Source organism: Leptinotarsa decemlineata, unplaced genomic scaffold, assembly GCF_025532065.1.
Source record: "Leptinotarsa decemlineata unplaced genomic scaffold, Ldec_3_MD MMD2_tig00000035_RagTag_RagTag, whole genome shotgun sequence".
Taxonomy (NCBI): Eukaryota; Metazoa; Arthropoda; class Insecta; order Coleoptera; family Chrysomelidae; genus Leptinotarsa; species Leptinotarsa decemlineata.
This window is the reverse complement of record NW_027412540.1, coordinates 4,637,992-4,659,340: the sequence shown is the minus strand read 5'-3', so window position 1 is coordinate 4,659,340 and position 21,349 is coordinate 4,637,992. Positions and strand designations below refer to the sequence as shown.

The following is a 21,349-nucleotide window of genomic DNA, read 5'->3' as shown; positions in this document are numbered from 1 at the left end:
TCCAAACTACGACGGCCTTCAAACCCGAATGAAGATAGTAACACTGAGTGTTGATTTTTTTTATAACAAATTCAATGAAATTAATTGAATCATCAGTAGCAATAATTCCCCTGTTTTGTAAACTGTTCACCAATTAGTAATTTCTATTCATTCATGTCGATAATTTCTATACGCAGCATTATAATTCAGTACCACTCCAATCAAGAAATCATCTGTTGTAGTTGAATGCGTTCTAGAAATCGGGTCTATATTGTGATGAAAATCTGACAATAAATTTTTACTTGAATATGCATGTATGCATGCATCTATTTTTAGCTACGAAGGCATGTTACAACATATGTACGTGAACAACTATTGGGAACTGTGAGGCACTCAATATTTTTCAAAAATTATAAATTATGTCTTACTAACTCTGTGAATAATCATTAATACATACCCACAATCATGAGCATCTGTGATACAGTGAGATTGAAACCAGTCCTGTCGAAAACTTTAATAGTTAGATTTTTCATGAAGGTCACCATGGATAGACTTTGAAGAAAATTGAGACTCAAAAGAACGAAGACGGATTTCACCCAACCATTTGCTTTGAAACAAGCCATCACTTTTTCTTCTCCTGAATAAATAATGTCTCCTTGCATTTCTTCAAACTCTTTTTCAATTTCGTATTGTGTTGTGTTACGTAGGTTTTCCAAAACTGATTTTGAAATGATTTTGTCGTTTTTGAGTAGGTGGTAATGAGGTGTCTCCGTTCCAAAAATGAAAAAAAATATTGAAAAGAGTACCGCTAGTCCAGGTACCACACATTTCAGTAATGGGCCAATATCAATTTGGTTTATACTCATACCTAAGATACTGCCAATTTGAAGCGAGACTACTATTGTTGTTAATATAATTCCTCTGGACGATTTAGTGGCAATTTCTCCGAAATAGATGGGTAGAACTGCCAAAGTTCCTCCCCATGAGAATCCCATCAAAAATCTTCCACAACAGATAACTCCAATATTCTCAGCAACCGATAATAGTAAATATCCAACTGCTAACGGAAATCCGGTGGTGCCAATTGAAATTTTTCTTCCGAAATAATGAGCCAGAGCACAAAAAAATAAACATCCCTTCAATGCTCCAATAACATATATCTGCACACTTAGTTTTTCGGCAACAACATAGTCTTCTTGTTTCGAAATGATTTTCAGAGAATCATAAATAGCTAGAAAATGAAGCAACAGCCATAGGTTTCCTGAAATTTGGGAATCATTTCAATAATGAATCTAAAATATCTTCACTATGAACTGATTAATCAGATACAGTGTGGGGCACCCCATTTGACAAACCGAATCAATATTTTTTTCGGGAATTTCTTCATTTTATTATATTTGAATCGAATAAGGCTGCAGAAGAAAAATATTTTCGAATCTACAGGGGGTCTCAAAAAATTGTGACATTAAAGTTGTGTTTCTTCAAATGGAACACCAGTTGATGAAAAAAATAATATTATTTCATACTATGTACCTAATCGATCCCAATTTATTGATTTTTGAATGAAAATGCTAGATACAATCGGAAAGTAAATAACATCGGAATGATGTTTGGTCAAAAGTGAGTGGGTCTATTTGATCCTCCACTTTAGACCTAACATAACATGAAAGTTGTTTTTGGATTTCGATTTCGATTAAACTCGTTTCTCAATATTATATGTCCTTTTTTATGGTTTTAGACAGAGATAACTTTGATATTTCAAATAAATGGGAAATAAATTCATTATTTCGGTTACGGTACATATTTTAACAAAATCACAAAACACGTCAAATTTCAATTATAATTTGACATACTTCAACGGAAAAATGCTACCCCTACCTTCAACCCCTTGGTTAGGCTTGTGATAAATCGTCTGAAAGGTCTCTTCATTCTCCATTCAAAAATGTTATCGCTTTCAAGTTTATTGCAACAATTGAGACAAAATAAATCAAAATCATGTGGTTACCAAAATTCGATAAAATACACTCAAAACTTATTGCGATATACTCAAAACATTTCTCATGTTGAGGTATTGATCGTAAGAAAGTAAGCAAAAACTATAGTGATGTTCTTTAAAAAACTGTAAATAATTTTCGTGGCAACGTTAGTTGAAATGTTACCTTACAACATTAGTTGTAAGTATTTCAATTTGAGTTTGAAGTTCGTTTACTTTAAGTCTGGCGAATGGTTATATTAACAGAAATGCATAAAATAACATTTTTACAAATGATTGGTTACGGAGATAAAACCCGAACACAACAGGAAGTAGCTCGCCTAATTTACCGCCTATATCTCAAGAAACAATAAGCAAAATAGAGAAGCAGTTTCGGGAGTTTGGTCATATGGGGCCGATGAAAAATCAGCTGCCAATGCAATGAGTGATGAACTCAAATTAGATGTGATGCTTGAGTTTGAGGAAAACCCACATACATCGATTCGGATAACAATATCATCCAATTAGGAGACGTTATGTTTTCTGATGAGTGTACTTTATCTCTTAGAGGTCATGCTAATCGGCAAAATTGACACTACTGGTCGAAGAAAAATCCTCACTGGATGAGAGAAGAACACACGCAATACCCTCAAAAGGTTACTGTTTGGGCAGGGATTGTAAGAAACCATATTATTGGTCACTTTTTCATTGAGGGCGATAATTATTTGGCACTACTTCAAAATGATGTCATTTCAAGTCAAGCAAATTTATATCCTGATCCAGGAAACCCTCAAGTTCCAGTGAATACGATATGGTTTTAGCAGGATGGAGCACCACAACGTTACCAAGTTAATGTCCGGCAATACATCGATACAACATTTCCGAATCTGAGGATAGGGAGGCGGAGATCGATTGAATGGCCAACGCGATCATCTGATCTTTCATCATTAGATTTTCTATTATGGGGATATGTAAAGAACAATGTGTACAAAACAGAACCTTCAAATTTGAATGATTCAAAACAACGAATAACGCTTGCGATTAGGTCGGTCACGCCTGATATGTTGAATAATGTTAGAAGATAGTTTTATTTGAGATTAGGATGTTGCCAAGACGTTTGCGGTGAACATTTTGAATATCTTCGTTAACATCCATGGTTTTTTCTCGTATTCTACATTTCATTACATTTTGCGTTACATTTTAGTTTCAGAATGTATTTCATGGAACAACATGATATTAATTCATTTTATCTTAATTGTTGCAATAAACTTGAAAGCAATAACATTTTTGAATAGAAAATGAAGAGACTTTTCAAACGATATATCAGAAACCTATACTTCACATTTGAAAAATTGGGGGTTGTACCTGTCATTTAAAGGTGGTTGAAGGTAGGGGTGATATTTTCACGTCGAAGAATGTTAAATTATAATTTAAATTTGACGTGTTTGGAGATTTTTTTTTAAATATGTACAGTAACTAAAAAATGAATTTAATCCATTTGGTTTTTTCACACTGACAAATTGACAATGATTTCAAAACATTCCATATGATATTGAGATACAGGTTTTATCGAAATCAGTAGCCCAAAACCTTTCTCATGCTTCGTCAGAATTCGAAGGGATGATTTCTATACATTTCGATTTTATTCAGTTTTCAATTGTACCTAGCATTTTCATAAAAATATCAATAACTCCAGAATAATTATAGTTAGGTACAAAGTACCTCATTTATACAGGGTGTTCCATTTATAAAAATACTTTTTTGAGCCACCATGTAGACTCCGAAATGGTTTCATTTTGCAGCCTTAATCGATATACATACAATGAAACAGAGAAATTTCCGAAAAATCAATGGTTTGGTTTACAGGGACCGTGTCGTATGGGGTGCCCCATCCTGTACATTCATGTTCGAAAAGCCACTCAGAAGAGCTACTTGAATCTGGCTACTATCAAGTAAGAGTTCCCCATCCAAGAGATCTCAAAAAATTTGAAGAAAAGTCGATATGCAAATGAAAAGTAATACGCAGAAATTGTATTCAAATAACTCTCTGTTATTCAAAAGGATCAGTCAGTCATAAATAACAATTGATGAAATCTCACCTGCTAATACGACCAACATTGCTGTTATGCTCATTTTTATCATTTTAACTTCTTCTGGATGATGTAGATATCTCAATATGTCATCTACCCTCAGTAAAACCGGAAGTAGAATCACTTATTCTTCATATATTTCGTCAAGGATTCTGAAGGAAAACATATGTTGATGGAAAAATATAATTTCGAAGTGATGCTGACATATAGTGTTTGATCTTTTGGAGACGAGTAATGGCCTTTAATACATATAGTGACACTCAACACCGAATAGTTCATATTATTAAAAAATTGAAAAAGCATATTTATATCAAATTTCATTTCGAAATGAAGCATACTTCGTTTCTATAGCTAATATCTCAGACATTAGCTATAGAATATTGTTCACAAGTGGTAAAAACGTTTGATAGAAAGTCATTCACATCTTCATGTAAATGACGACGCTCGCCCGGGACGCCCAACACATCAACATCCGATGAAAATGTTTCTGGTCATGACATGACAATTGATCAGTTACCAATTCATTTTTTGATTGAATATTTTTTTCTAAGTTCATTACAACTCATATCATACTTGTAGTTATTCTGAGAGACGCGTGCATCAACTTCAAATTCCATGCCTCTGACATAATATTTCACATTATATTTTTTGATAGAACAATTGACAGTTGACTTGGACATGTCATTACACAGTGGTGTGTATTTTTAGAAATAATGTCCAATTATATTTGAGTAAGTACTTTTTTCACTAACTTGACAATTGTTTACCATGTTCCTTGTAATCTTGTCACAATGAAGTTGCTGAAAAATAGCCGATAATGTCTCGGGGCAGAAAAAAAATAGAGTTCTCAATTTTTAATAAATTTTGTGTGGTTTACTGAACATTTTTCATTCATATCATTTCATGTTTCAATAATATAACTGAAATAATGAAAAACATTATAAAATTATTGAAATGATTAATTTTATTTTCAACTCAAGTTATTTCTAGTTTGAAGGTGAGTATAATACGTAACGGACGATGTTTTTGACAATACACTTCCTAAACTGAGTTTTGTAATTAATTTTTTAAACAAATGAGTTGCCGATGCCGTTTTTGCAATGCTGTATGACAAATCTCATAAATTTTTTTGTTTTGTTAATAGATATAATCAAAAACTATAATTCACTATTGATACAAGAGTTATCCATAGAACTGATAATTCCTTGATAACAGATTGGTATATCAAACTTACTAGTTTAGGAAGATATATCAGTAACTATTCTTTCGATGAAAAAGTAATGAAAATCATTTCAATTCTATGTTTGAAAAAAAATACAAAAATTAGTAACACCCTTCCCCAAGCAAAAAAGTTTCAGACTTAGAAACATATTGAACGATAATTTTCATCCCAGAAAACGTCTCAATTTAATAATTTTCTATACTGGCAATAATACAAATTCTGATATAATCAACATAAAATTATATAATGATGATTCATCTATAATTTTTTTATGAATCAATAAGTAATTTTGAAAATTTTTCCATAATGAACAAAATATCAAAATTGTCAACACATTATTGACGACACTATTAAAAAACTGAATACTTAACTGAAAGATAAAACGGATACTACAAAAAGTCAAATGTGATTTATAAAATTCCTTGTAGCAATTGTAATTTGAATTTAATTGGAACAACATGTAAAATTCTTATTGATAGAATAACATCACATAGAAGTGATATGAAACTCAATAGGAAATCATGTACACAACACTCTTCAGAAACAGGACATTAACCAAATTTTTATCAAAATTTCACATACAGAAAAAATATTTCCAAACGTCTTTTTCTTGAAATGGTCGAAATCAACAAGTCTTCTGATTGTATGAATAAAAAAACTGACATTAATTAAACTCAGCAACATATATAGAAACTTACTGGAAGTACACCAAAAACATAATAATAATGAAAATTGTATCAATCAAGAAACCACAAAAATCAAATGGAAATAATGAGAGGAAAACACAGGTACAGGGCGGACGATTTCAGAATACTGGACAAAGAAAAGATCCCGCATCATACATATACGATACAAGAAGTAAAGCCCTCAAGAGTAATGTTTCGAGGAGTACCTGAATTACTCGAAATTGAAGAAATCAGAGACGATTGGAAAGCCAAGGGCTTCGATATTATATCGATAGCCAAGCTGAAAAATCACAACGAAAAACCACTGCAGCTTGTACTGGTCCTCGTTACTAGAAAACAGAGCCACATAAACGAGGTCAGGGAGATCTTGAGTGTGAGAGTAAAAAGCGAACCAAAAAGACCACGAACGACAATGGGGCAATACTACCGCTGCCAAAAGTTTGGACACTTGCAAAAAAACTGCAAAGCAGTTCAGCGTGTTTAAGATGTGCTGGCCGCCACCTGACGACCGAATGTGTTTCGATCACTAAGTGATCATCTTCAAGAGGAAGATTAAACTTTCTCTTGAAGATTATCGAAACACGTGTCGAGGTGTTGAAAATAACAATTTGGTGTTGGGAAAACACTTCAGTAATATTCTACTCATTTTTGGGTAAATATTCCTTTTGAGGGCACCCGGCGATTTTGAAAAAATTTATTGAGTGTACTTACGTATTTTGATGCGTAGATTACGAACCCGAAAGAAAAAAGCGGCGCTCTTCCTTATTCACAAAGTTACGGCCCTTCAAATTTCAGAAAAGGGCTACATTTACACCTTCTTTTTCACAAGATAAACTATTTAGAAACACAATCATTTATTCACTAGGTCACCTTTACACCTTATTCCTACTTCCGTGACACTTTTCACTTCAACAATCAACATTTTTTCAATGAAAATGTTAAAAAATGTACGGAGCTGCTTTTTGGTTATATATGTATCTATTTTACGTTTTTAAGGTTAACGGCAAAGTTGGTACGACTGATGCTGTCAATATTCCTAAAGTAATTCAAATGTTTTTGCGTTCATTCTTTAGATCCCAAACTGGTTTTTAGTGAGGTATCTACGAATTTGAAATAGTAGGCGGCGGCAAATACTGAAACGGGACTCAGTATTTTGACTAGTTCTCTGAAAATTCAAAAAGGGAGTCAGTTCCTGATCATCTTTTTTTCTTTTTAAGGGTTTTTTTTTTGGTTGGCTTGGGATTTGATCTACACGATTTGATATAACCTTGAGCCATACCTACCGGAAACGGAGTCAGCGTCTTATGCCCCAACACGCAAGTACCTAGATACGAGGGTTAAGAATTTTTTTTGTGATCTAGTGATATACTTATTAAGATCCATTTATCAACTATACCACTAATTATTTCATGGAAAGCGGAAATTACGTATTTATCATTATTTTATTTTTCCTGCGCCTGAGTTTAAGCTTGAACTTTGGGTTAGAGTGGGGTTTGATTCCATGGTTATTCAATCGACAATTTCCGCTACATATCCAAAATATATTTTTTAATGATTATTTTGTTTAGGACCTGGTCATTAAATAGGCCTTATTGTTATTATTTTTATATCCGTTGTTCACTGGGTGAATATTTTTTTTGTACTATAAGAATACAATATATTCTGCAGTGTCATCAGCTTTTTTTATAAATATATATATAAGATTCTACCTTTCATGATTTGTCGGGACTTATAACCATCTTTTATTCTGGGCAATCAAATCATGTGGCGCCGTCTTCACTGTGCTAGTGGCATTTGTCCAGAATAATAATAATATACTGACATAGGGGAAGATTTTTTTTTTGTTTTTGTCATTTTTTTTGTTATTTATTTGTGAACTTATCTTGAAGCGGGAATTTAGAGCGCTACATTTGGCGCCCAACGTGGGGCTACATTTTTTTTTCTAAAAAAAAATAAAAAAAAAATAAAAAAAAAAAACATTTGATAATTTTTTAGTGTTAAAGTCATTTTGTTAAAATGGCTCGGAAAATGTTGATAAATCGACTGGACAAGGATGAGCTAGAGTACGAACTGAAAATACGCCGGCGACCAGAACAGCTCTTACCTCACCAATTAGTTTGGAGAAAGAATTTTGTACTCTCGGATGCGTCCAAATATTATACCAGTAAACTTGCTCCAAAATTTGTGGGACCTTTTTTAGTTAGAAAAAAAGTTTCCCCTTGGACGTACGAGTTGGAAGACTCTAACGGAATCTTCAAGGGGGTTTGGAACATTAAGGATTTGAAGCCAGCTAGCGCTAGTGAAAATTTACCTGAGTAAATTTTCTTGAAGTAAGGGGGAATTTGTAACATTTTTTATTTAATTTGAATGCTAATAATACTTGTTTGTTATTCCCTGTAAAGTTTATTTTCTTAACTCATTTTCGTGCCTTTATATTTTCCAATTCGGTAGGGCCATCTGGAAACGAGTAACTGTCCTTCCAAATCGTTGATAGCAATTGACCGTACCCTGCTTTTAATCATATGTGACACCTAGGTGTGGGTGATCGCACTCGCAGGAAAATAATACTACAGGAATCGTGAATAAATGATATTCATTTCGCGAAGTTTCCTTAGGAGAGTGTTGTAATTCGATGGAACTGTGAGAGGGAGGCGAAAATCATCTATTTTTGGAGTGTGTTTCAAAATGAACGACAGGCAGGTCTAACGGTTGAGGGAGTGCAACAATTTTTATTGTTACCCACGTTGGGGATTCTACTTCTGATATCAAAATAGTGATTGAAGTGCCTCTTTGATTTTGGTCATTGATGTAGTTATTGTTGAGGACTATCACGAACCGTTTAAGGGATTTATTTGACCGGAGCCGGTAAGCCACACCAAAACGTTTTTTTCTATTCGTAACCTTCATTCGTTTTCTCTTTTTTCATCCAGTTCAATTTCAATTGCTGCTACTATAAAAAAAAACTACAAAGGTGGAAAAATTCCAGTTACACCTATTGGGACGGATTTCTCAAAGTGTTCACATCACTAGAAGGGAAGTTAAGAATTTTCTCCATTCTTTTTAAACGATCCATTGTGAGTTGGAGGTGTTATTTGGGACAAAAAAAAATAATAAACCAACGCCCAGGAATTTTGCTGGTCTACTTTTTTTTCCTCTTTGGAAGAAACAAAAAAAACCCTTCTGAGAAGGTAAGAATAGTACAGTATTTCACTACATTATTTTTCCCAGTTCCACATATGAAATAAAAATTATCAAGTTCTTTTATTTTATTTCAATTTTCTATTTATAGAAAAAAATAATAAAGTTTTTTTATTTTTGCTAATTGAATTATACCAAGTAAATGTTTTCAGAATTTAGTTGACCTTGAAATTTCTACAGTACGAATCAAATACACATTTTTGTTCAAACTTCTTGAGTTAGCTCTACATGATTTATATAGTGAACATTTGATTATTTATAATATGAAGTTGTGGGTATTCGATTTTTTTTTGAGATTCATTACAAGATCAGCTAAGTGTACAATTTAATTTATTGATTTTTATTATAAATTTTACTCAACAATGACTTGTATAATTCGCTAAATAATATCTACAAAATATTTTTCGATATTTGATCAAGTTGCATATGGGGTGATACAGATATTTCTTGTTGTTTTTGATTTAATTATTATTGGGAAACATTTTGGGGATTTCATATTTGAATTCACTTACAGGGTGGGAATTCAATATAAGGAAAATATGTTAATATTTTTCCTTCTTACTTGCGTTCGATTTTTTTTTTCAAACAATCACTGGTTTAATAATTGAATACTTTGTTCTTGTTTTGTTAACGCAGAAGGGATTTTAAGAAAGTATGTAAGAAGAACAAGGATAATATTTTTTTTTAATTTCTCAGTTTGGAATAGGGCACTTTAGGGGTTTATTGAGTAAATCATACAGAGTGATTTATATAGGGCAATTTTTGGGTTTTACACAAGGAATAAGGAACTCTCAATTAATTATAATTTTAATTATAATTTGTTTACGTTAAGAGGGTTACATTGAAACGGGACTCAGTATTTTGACTAGTTCTCTGAAAATTCAAAAAGGGAGTCAGTTCCTGATCATCTTTTTTTCTTTTTAAGGGTTTTTTTTTTGGTTGGCTTGGGATTTGATCTACACGATTTGATATAACCTTGAGCCATACCTACCGGAAACGGAGTCAGCGTCTTATGCCCCAACACGCAAGTACCTAGATACGAGGGTTAAGAATTTTTTTTGTGATCTAGTGATATACTTATTGAGATCCATTTATCAACTATACCACTAATTATTTCATGGAAAGCGGAAATTACGTATTTATCATTATTTTATTTTTCCTGCGTTTAAGCTTAAGCTTTGGGTTAGAGTGGGGTTTGATTCCATGGTTATTCAATCGACAATTTCCGCTACATATCCAAAATATATTTTTTAATGATTATTTTGTTTAGGACCTGGTCATTAAATAGGCCTTATTGTTATTATTTTTATATCCGTTGTTCACTAGGTGAATATTTTTTTTGTACTATAAGAATACAATATATTCTGCAGTGTCATCAGCTTTTTTTATAAATATATATATAAGATTTTACCTTTCATGATTTGTCGGGACTTATAACCATCTTTTATTCTGGGCAATCAAATCATGTGGCGCCCTTGAACACCTTTTATGGACCACCCCGTCTTCACTGTGCTAGTGGCATTTGTCCAGAATAATAATAATATACTGACATAGGGGAAGATTTTTTTTTTGTTTTTGTCATTTTTTTTTGTTATTTATTTGTGAACTTATCTTGAAGCGGGAATTTAGAGCGCTACAATACCAACCGCTGTTTTCTGAAATGTCACTAGTAACTAACCTAGAAATAGAAGAATATCACCAGAAGACGCGTTCGTTTTTGAATTAGGTTTATTAAAAGAAAAATGTTGATTGTTGAATGGAAAAGTGTCAATTGTGGAGGAGTAAGGTGTAAAGGTGACCTAGTGAATAAATGTTTGTGTTTTTAAATAGTTTATCTTGTCAAAAAGAAGGCTGAAAAGTTGCCCTTTTCTGAGCTTTGAAGGGCTGTAACTTTGTAAATGAGGGGGAGCGACGCTTTTTTCTTTCGGATTCGTAATCTACGCATCAAAATACGTGAGTACACTCAAAAATTTTTTCAAAATCCCCGGGTGCCCTCAAAACGAATATTCACCCATTTTTGCTGTGGGTATAGTTTTGTAATGCTATTTCTCCTTTTGATTTTGACGATACCATGTATGTTGGTGTAAAGATAAGTGATAAGTTTCTCATTGGTGATTTGATAATTCATTTCATTCACTGAATTATAACGTTAAAATACAATAATCGTACTGTACGTTTCGTCTGTAGGAGTACTACTTAAATAATTCAGATATCCATAATAAAATCTTACCGTTATCTCAATCCTTTTAACCTTCACAAATAACAATATTCAGGTTTATTAAGTATTGTGTTCCTTTGTTGTCACTACACGTTTATCAATTCATGTCGACCTAACTTACTTCACGTAAGAAATGAAAAAAGATGCATCTGAGATGTCAAGGATATTCCGCGACTATGGGATGGGGAATTCCACACGACAGTGTCGTACGTTTTGGGGAATTTCTCGAATTATACATTGGGATGGGCTGCTTGAGCAGGAATCTCCGAATCTCAATGTTTGAAATTTGTTTTCGAAAGTTATTCATCCTTTTGGGTGACACCCAGTGTGGACTGCACAAACGCATTACTGGACTTCTAGTGCGGCAATGCATTTGTTGTTCATTACTTGAATAATGAGAAATTTCAACAAGAACATTTGTTTGAAGAAACAATTTCCTATTTAAGACACGATGTTCGAATATATGAACAGAGTGCTACTGTTTGGGTGTTAAAAATCTACCACTGACTGAGTTCACTTTTTGATATGATTATGATATGACAGTTAATAGTAAAAATCAACACTAATGAAATATGTATCCATAAAATATATCTTCATTTATTTTCTGTACCAATTCACTACTGCATGACAATGATATGACAACACTGGCCGTTTTAGTATGGCCGGACTCCATGAAAAAAGTTATTTTAACTCAGCTGATAACTTGACACATCATTTATTACTTTTATATCAGTATGAAGTTTGTAGGGTCAGCTAGTATATTATGAATATGTCAAAGAAATCATGAAGTTTTAGAAATTTGAATTTGTTTGAATAATATAAATTTCAGTTTGTTCACTACACACGCGGTGATTTTATGTAACTCAGCTACGAGTACATACAGCAATAAATATTGATTATAAAATAAAACATTTCGAAGTGAGGATTTTCCAAAGGTACACTTTCAACATCGTCACTGGCCAATTACTTATGGAAAATCCTTAATTGTTCATCAATAAAATTAACTGAAACTTATAATTTTGATAATTCTATTTTCCTTAAGTTCTGCATCTAGTAACGCTCTTCCATTCTGGAATTTCCATATATGGTTGTTCAATAACAGTTATATCTAACACGAATATGGAATTCATAATGAAGTAATCACTTCTGCATTTCACGTTAGAGCAGCAAATGAAACTCTCCTCTAAATAAAAAAAGACTATATTTTCAACTTACGTCGTTGAATATTCACCAAAATATGAATTGATAGGAAGCGTCGATTTCTGCTAGTTCATTTTCAGGTTAAAAGCAGAAAACAGTTGTCAATTCAAAATTTGGAAGGAGAGATCAACTTGGCCTAGGCCGCTGGAGCTTTAGCGTCTGAAATGTATGAATTCCACTTGAAAAATTTACAGCAGTTTTTTCATTGATGTCATTTTGTGATGGATAAGTCAATGCATTTTCCAAGAACAACCTCTCTGAAAAATTTCTCTCTCTTGCAAGAATTTCAACAGAATTGAAGTCTATTGCATGATCCTCACTGTAGACTTGGTCACTGAGTACATATCTCTCAGGATGTAGTATGCAGTCACTTTTATGTTAAGATAAACTATTTTTTAATAATAATCTAATAGTCCGACCTATATATTCAGTACTGCATAACAAAGAATTCGATAAAAGGAATTGAATTTTTCGAAAATAATAATTTTTGGACAAAGGATATTTTGGCGTCTTACTTATTCATCTTTATACAAATAAAAAAAATTTGCTCTATACAAAGATTCCCAACTATGGATTGATTTTGATCAAATTGAGAGGATAGTTATATCTGCAATTTTTATTGTATCAACATTTTCGAAAGTTCGTGTAATTTCAGTAATCAAAAGTAATTAATTGAAACATATATTGAAATGTTGAATTTCATTAAAATCAACTCTTTCTGACTGATTAGTATTATCATATTCATCATTACTATTATTATTATTTTCGAAATTTTAAGAATTCAAGTCTCCTATGTACTGTTGAAAAGAAAGGTTCAGATACGTCTGAAGTTATTTTCATGATTATTACATCGCGTCTCATGTTATGAGGCTCATGTCGAAATAAACGTTGCTAGATAATGAGACCACAATCGGACTTGCTGAAACTGATGTCCAGGATGTTGAATTGAATCGTAAGACGATTAGAGGCAATTATGAGTCTTACTGAAAGTGTAGGTTAATGGTTCTTTGAAAGAGCATGGAATTTTGGAGTATTTCCCATATAGAATGAGAATTTTTTCTAAGTGATTGAATTGAAAATGTGTTTGAATAGAGTATAACATTTGCTTTGTAATGAAAGGTGATATTTTCTTGAATTTTTTCACAAGAACTGCAATTATCATTCAATTCAGAGAATTGACTAGACTAAAATATACTGGTGCACCATCTTGATATCACATTACATTCCTTGTTGTCAAGGGTACATTTTCAAATAATAGCGGCAAACGTCAAGACGAACAGACAAACAGGATGATCCAATGAAGTGATCACCAATAATTCCATCCCATATGTTAACGGAAAATGGGTGTTGGAATTGGGTTTCTTTTATGGCATAGGAAATTTTTTCGCTCATGAATGATTGTTGTGGAAATTTCAAATGGCATTTCTCGAAACACTGAATTTGTTTATAAACAAAATTTGCGATTTTAATTGCTGATTTTGCATAATATTTTGAAGATACCACTGACAAAACGTAACACGTCTTTGGAAATTTCTGAAAAGTAATGCCTGAACTCTATAAACATGAAAAAAATATACTTGAATTCACCACCAAATTAGATGGCACGTAATAAACTTCCTAGAGATCTTTCTCGTACTTGTTTCAGGATGTTCTTCGATTTCCTGTAGCACCACTTCCTCAATATCACTTTCTCAATATCTTACGTTCCGAGGTCTTCCTCTAGATGATACTTTTGGGACAGTTCCAGACGACGAAAAATATTGAAAAATGTTCGACAATCCGGCAAAACATGATTTGGATATCTCTGGAGATGAATGCATCTATCTATCTTGCTTTCCGTGTTAGGAATCAAACGTTAAAAGGTAAGATCTCGTTAGTCCTTAGCTCGCACAAGTTTCGACTTCTGAGGGTTGTCATTTATAGGGGTGCGATAGCTGGTTAACGAAAAAAACATGTTTCAAACATACACATATTTTTTAAACATATTATCGCCGCGCCGGTCAAACCATACACGTATGGTTTTCACATCAAAACTAGAAGTTTTCGTTCGTTATTGTTTTAAGCTTATTTAAAAAAAAATATTTTCAGCCTTTTAGTTCGATGTTCTGTAAAAGCGTTTTTTTTGTTATATATTTATTTTTAATATTTTTCAGTTTCGTTTGCTAAGAAAGCATGTTTTCTAGTCTTTTTAAACTAAATTTATTTCATCTTAACTTTGGCAGCAGGCGCGCGAATAAGGGTTACAAATAAGCCCGCTTTTTTCAAATGAAGAAATACATATAAAGTGAGTTCGAATTATATCAAGGAGGTTACGTACAGCGCCATCTGTCCGCGAATAGATCAACCAATAATGTCGATATATCACGAAGTTTTCGTGCAGCGCCATCTGCCCGCGAATTGATCAAGCAATAATGTTGATATTATCAATAAGGTTACGTACAGCGCCATCTGCCCGCGAAAAGATCAAGCAATAACGTTTTCAATTCTGTCAAATACAAATCTCGATATGAAATGGAAAGGAGAGTTACAAACAAACAGACGTACATGAAGGTGAAGCTAATAAAAGCGTGTTAAAATAACGATATCATCATCCAGCTGAAATTTTGCATACGGTCTGAAGATTGCGTTTCAAAAAATACAATAACTATTTTTGTAACATTAACGTCTAATGAAACAACTGCAATAGAATATGCTTGGACTGTTCGACTGCTATTCCACACGATAATATTATTAAGTCCTGAGTAAAAAAAATATAAACTGCACTGCTGGCTATGCAGTTTTGAACAAGTGAGAACAAGAGAGAGACAGAAAAGAATGAAACCAATTTCTGAATACTTAATCATATTCAGATGGTTGTAACCGGCGTTTCTGGAGGAAATAAAATACCTTTTTCGATCAATAGTAGGTTCATTTCATTCGATATAATATAACGTTACACATTGTCATGAACAGTTTCGATGTTCAATTTTGATGCAATGATCCATTTGTCAATATTCAGACCATAACAGGGTTGTCGGATTGTGGCTTATTGTTTGATGCATTATCGGATGATTTGTTAATTCTGCCAAAGTAATGTATCACATTAATCGAAACCTGTCGAGTGGTTTATAATAAATAATAGTTTTCATGTCACAATGTTTTCAGGTGTTTGTCACCTGGTATTTATCAAAATATCCATTTGACGAAAACAGTGTTTGGAGCATTTGGGCTCAATATGGAATATGACCTACGTTATGACACCTAGAAAAATTAATCGAAACAGTACTTTGGTTATATCTTAGACCAGTTGTGGCCCGCGTCATCGCTCGCGTTGAATTTGGTTTGTCACGTGACATGTCATGACGAATCATCTCAAACAAATGATTACAATACTTTTTCATTAACCCAAAATTTCAGTTTCCCAACTTCAAAACTAACGAAATTCAATAAGATCTTTAAACCCCTATTTTTTCCCTTGGGGTTCGAAATCACTAATTCTCTTACTTAGTGTAATAGACAAAGTTTATCAATATTAAATACTTAAAACGACAATTGATTGTTTTAATTTTTATGAAAATTTGACAGATATTCAAAAATGTGCATCCAATTTATTTGTATTTATGGCTCAGTATTTGGCATATAGTAGCTACCACATCAGAGGTAGATATATGCTACATTATCTTCATGTAACTCCAACGATATATGCAGCGGACGCCAAGGTAGCTCCTAGGGAGCAAGAAAGTATCGATTTACTTAATAATTATCATTATGGCATGACAAAAATTACACAAACCTTTGTAAATTGCAGCCTATATCTTATTCTGATGTATACGCTATATTTATGTGAAGTTTCATCTGAATCCGGTCAGTTGTTTAGGCGTGAAAGAGCCACAAACATAACTACATATATACATTTAACCATCCTCACAAACTTGCACATTCATAATATCAGTATAGAGTATAGATCTGTTTTCAGAAAGCCTTTGATATTGCACAGAATGATTCCTCAGATATTTTAAAGACAAAAACTACATATGAAACATTGTAACATTGTATTCATCTCAGAATCTGGTAAGCTAAGTAGTAATCATCATTGTTATGATCATTTGTGAAAAAAATTAATATCTAAAACATATTTCTATCATCATTATAACATAATATAAAAAAAACATTATATATATTGTATGTGTGTCAGAATCTGTAAATGAATAATTAATAATAATAATAATAAAAATTGCTTTTATTGATAGGAAACAAAATACAAAGAAATATATAAATATATATATATATATATATATATATATATATATATATATACAGTGTCACCATTGAAGTGCGGCCAACTGCGACCCATTGACGTTCAGTGTTTGTCAAATTCAACTTTTTTTTTGAAAAAAATTGAAAAAGTGCCATTTTTAGATCGAATTCAACAAAAAGTTACTTGAAAAAGTTGTGTCTACGGCAATTTTATATCCATATGCCAAATTTTATGCAACTTGGATATAGTTAACGTTTTGCTTATATTTGACAGATATCCCCTTTATTTTAAAGAACAAGTTCGGTTAATTGTCATCAATTCATGTATACATAACAAACTCATCATGGAGTTTAACTTTTCCGATACATTTTTACTCATACGGACATTTTTAGGGAGAAATTAAAAATTTGCTCTATAAAAATTTGACTCGTGCAAAGTTTCAATCACTTGGCTATTTTCTTAAACAAACCTTTGATTTCGAAAAAGTAGAGGCAACTGAAAAAAAATGCAAATAATTTCGATAGAACTATTATTATTTTCATAAATTTTAAACAACAATAATATTATAGAAAATACTAATGGGTACAAAATATTACTCATTGATCTAAATGAGGTTGTCAAACACTTATAGCCTACATTTCAGTATGTCGTCCTCCACGTTCAATACAAATTATGGTCCTTCTACTGACATCTGTAACTGCATTTTTAATAAATCGGGGATTTATATTTGTACAGCACTGGCGAATGGTATTTTCAAGATGTTGTATGTCAGTAAATGGTCTACTTCGGTACATTTTTTGTTTCAGGTAACCCTACAAGGAAAAGTCTAAAGGCGTCAAGTCGGGTGATCTAGGTGGCCAATAATGTTCCCAGTTACGTTCAATTACTTTTCCTCTGAACATTTGTAGGAGAGACTGTTTTACAGCAACCGTGTGATGTATTGGTGCGCCATCAAGCTGAAACCATAGGTCGTATTCAATATTTAAAGGCATATTATTTAAAACTTTACTAACCTCATTATTTAAAAGGTTGAGATAACCGACGGATGATAAATTTTCCCTAAAGAAAAATGGCCCAATTATTTGGTCGTTAAGTATCCCACAACATACATTAGCTTTGAAGGAATACTGATCACCACATTCAACTGTGAAATTGGGATTTTCTTGGGCTCACCATCGGCAATTTTGAGAACTTAACGTTCCATTTGAAGAGAACGTTGCCTCATCTGTCCATAAAATTTTATACGGAAACTTTACATTTTCTTCTCTCTCTCTCCTTGAAACCAGAATGAAAACCCCAAACGGAGATCAAAATCCCGTTCTTTTAATGTGTTAATAAATTTTGGCTTGTGAGGCCAAAATTTATTCTTCAATAAAAAATTTCTAACACTTTCTCTCTTGTAATTGGTATTTTTTATAATATCGGTTATGCTCGTTTGCCCGTGTTCAATAACTTTTGAACAAATGTTAAGTTGGGCCTCCTCATCATATTTACTTGGAGTGTGCTTTTTCTTAAATTGATTTGCTACGGATCCTGTTTCTCTGAATTTCGATATCATTCTTGACACAGTAGTATGTTGAACATTTTTTCCTGGATGCCGTTCATTAAAATTGTTAGCTACTTGCCGGTATGGTGTATTCTCACCACCTATCAAAACTATTTCTATTCTTTCCTAGAGAGACAACATTATTGCAACAATAACTGTTGAAAATTTGACAAGTAAGTCAACAACTTGACACTACCACAGCATGCATTTTGTTTGTCAAGACCTACTTAAAAATTTTATTCAACGTGATTAAGCATCCTTATCGCCCTAGTTAGTGTTTATAAATAATCTGTAAATACTGAATATTGAAATTTTAATGTAATTTCAACTCTAGTAATTTTATTATTACTTATTGCAGTTTTTGAGTTGTGTCTGCTTTTTCAAAATTGAAGGTACTGACGTTTGTTTAAGAAAATAGCCAAGTGATTGAAACTTCGCACCAGTCATGTTAAATTTTTTATAGCCCTTTTTAAATTTCTCTCTAAAAATGTCCGTATAAGTGAAAATTTATCAGGAAAGTTGAACTCTATGATAAGTTTGTTATGTATACGTGAATTGATGCCAATTAACCGAACTTGTTTTTTAAAATAAAGGGGATATCTGTCAAAAATAAGCAAAACGTTAACTTCAAAAAATCAAAAATCAAAACTCTGCTTTACTTTGCCAAGCTTTCGCTTCTAGTGGAAAGCGTCTTCAGGGCCTTACAGTAGAAATATGTAAAAAACAATGAATTGAACAAATAAATCGACGAAAAAAAGTTAAACATCAATGGATTTTTTTGGTTTGACAAATGTTATACCGTCACATGAATGTCATTTTTCAATGGGCATGATGATTTGATAATCTTTGACTCTGAAGGGAAAGTTGATTGATACAATTTACATTATTATCATTATGATGTTTGGTGTAGTTTCAGTGAGTTACTGTATATACTGCTGAGATTATCAATGTCAGTTCTCTTATTCATACAATTAGAAGACTCATTAATTTCAACTATTTCAAGAAAGAGGCGTTTGGAAATATTTTTTCTGTATGAAAAACTTTGATATTAGAGTAATTTGGTTCATGTCATCTTATCAAGCTTTATATCACTTTCATGTGAAGTTATTCTATCTTTGATAATTCCAGATGTTGTTCCAATATAATCCAAATTACAATTGTTGCATATATATATATATATATATATATATATATATATATATATATATATATGTATATATATATATATATATATATATATATATATATATATATATATATATATATATATATATATGTTAACTCGAAGATTCTCACGGATAAAGTATGATGAGCTGTTTTCTCGGGTTTCGCTCCGTGTTCTGTGTATTTTCTCCCCATAAGGATTATTTTCACAACGTTTCGGCAAAGTCTCATTTGCCATCTTCTGGTGATGTCTGGTTTTTTCAACTAGACTGATTACTTCGAACTCTGTGTCTCAATTTATAGGGATGGATGTTTCCCTTCACCTGTTTCCCGAAACCCGAGAAAACAGCTCATCATATATATATATATATATATATATATATATATATATATATATATATATATATATATTTATATGTACAAAAATATAACCTCCTATCGAATGGCAGGATTCAATTTCTGACCATGCTACGGAGAAATCGCAACATGAGCTCTTCCATCCAACCAAAAAATGTGTGAACCACGATAATAGGAGGTTTTGTGGTGAGGGAAAGTGAGCAAGTTCTTGAATCTCAAATTGAGATTATGAACGTCGGTCCGAAACCTGAGTTTGTTGATGAAAGTTTGTTAACAAAACCAATAAAAGCTGATGGCAATTCGTGTCGAAAGTTTATGAATCTAACATTAACATATTATCGGCACCAACCGCATTGGATTTTATTGAGAGAAGTATTTTATACACCTCATTCTCCGTTTTGTCATGGAAAGCAAAACTGTGATCATCAAAGGAATAGTTGTTGGAAAGAAATGATATGATATCATTTCCTGGATTCGAAGTAAGTGAAGAGCTATTACAAAAGGAGGTATTGAGATCATTGGCATTAGTGAGCTCCTCAGGGATGGTTCTACTGGATTTTTTATGCATGCCCAAGGAAGCTAAATCCTTTCAAAATTCATATCTATCACTTTTGAGACGGAACTCCAGGTAGGCCTTCTTTTCCAACTTAATTGTGCGGTTTGTGAGGTTTCTCCCAGTGGAAGAAGAGCTTGCTTCTTTTGAATCTGGTAAAAGCTCTATCACGCAGTTTCATCATGAACTTCAAGTTTGCTGTCAACCATGGAGCCCCTAGTGCTGATAGCACCTCTTCCAGATCAGCAAAAAAATCGTGCGCAGGGAAATTTGGGGCCCAGTAGAGAGAGCCAATAACATATTTTTCTTTGTTGAATATGAATGATATCCATACCTGCTCAGAGTTGAGAGCAATATTAAGGTTTGATACATTAGCGTTTAGGAACTGCTTCACAAAAATGGCAACACCCCCACCACGGGTATTTCGATCGTGTCGGAATAACTGTGGTATCCGGGTAATGAGATAGACTCATCGGTTACTGTAGCAGACAACCATGTTTCGGATATGATAACAATATCGTATATATTGAACACCTTTTGCTTAAATTCTTGAAAATCACTAGAAAAGATCTGGTATTCACGTGACAAAATGTGACGTTTGACATAAGGAGGCAATTTTACTGAAAAATATTATAAAATATATTATACAAAGATGAAATTATTTGGGATCTTGATTTTTTGCAGCTCTCAACAGAATTGTCCTTATGGTTTTTTTGACAGCTTGTTGATTGGGAGTATAAGTATGTGGGTCTTTTCTTTTCAAGTTTGCCACAGATGGAGAAAGCAACTCAGGGTTACTAGCAATCTCGTCAATTGTATATTTCGAGTTGTCAACGAGTACACGATTATTTCTGATAAAAGCTTTGATTCCGTTTTTCTTGGCTGTGTTCAGTTGTCCTCGCAAAGCCTTATGAGTGATTTAATCCT

At 32.7% G+C, this 21,349-nt stretch overlaps 2 protein-coding genes across 6 annotated transcripts in view; both read right to left on the bottom strand.

Annotated features, from left to right (window-relative positions):
- The window catches only part of LOC111506190 (limbic system-associated membrane protein), a 1,118,878-nt gene that overhangs the window by 591,957 nt on the left and 505,572 nt on the right, over positions 1-21,349 (bottom strand). The window lies entirely within an intron of this gene.
- LOC111504522 (facilitated trehalose transporter Tret1-2 homolog) overlaps positions 1-21,349 on the bottom strand; it is a 49,224-nt gene that overhangs the window by 25,971 nt on the left and 1,904 nt on the right. For 3 of the 5 annotated variants that reach the window (XM_074171765.1, XM_074171766.1, XM_074171763.1), the window contains exons 2-3: positions 4,051-4,193; positions 437-1,240 (exon numbers count right to left, since the gene is read on the bottom strand). In XM_074171765.1, the coding sequence (XP_074027866.1) occupies positions 437-1,240; positions 4,051-4,093 (847 nt within the window). In that variant the 5' untranslated portion in view covers positions 4,094-4,193. Of the gene's footprint in view, positions 1-436; positions 1,241-4,050; positions 4,194-11,377; positions 11,845-21,349 lie in introns of those variants that run through there. The other 2 variants (XM_074171764.1, XM_074171767.1) reach the window with 2 other exon arrangements.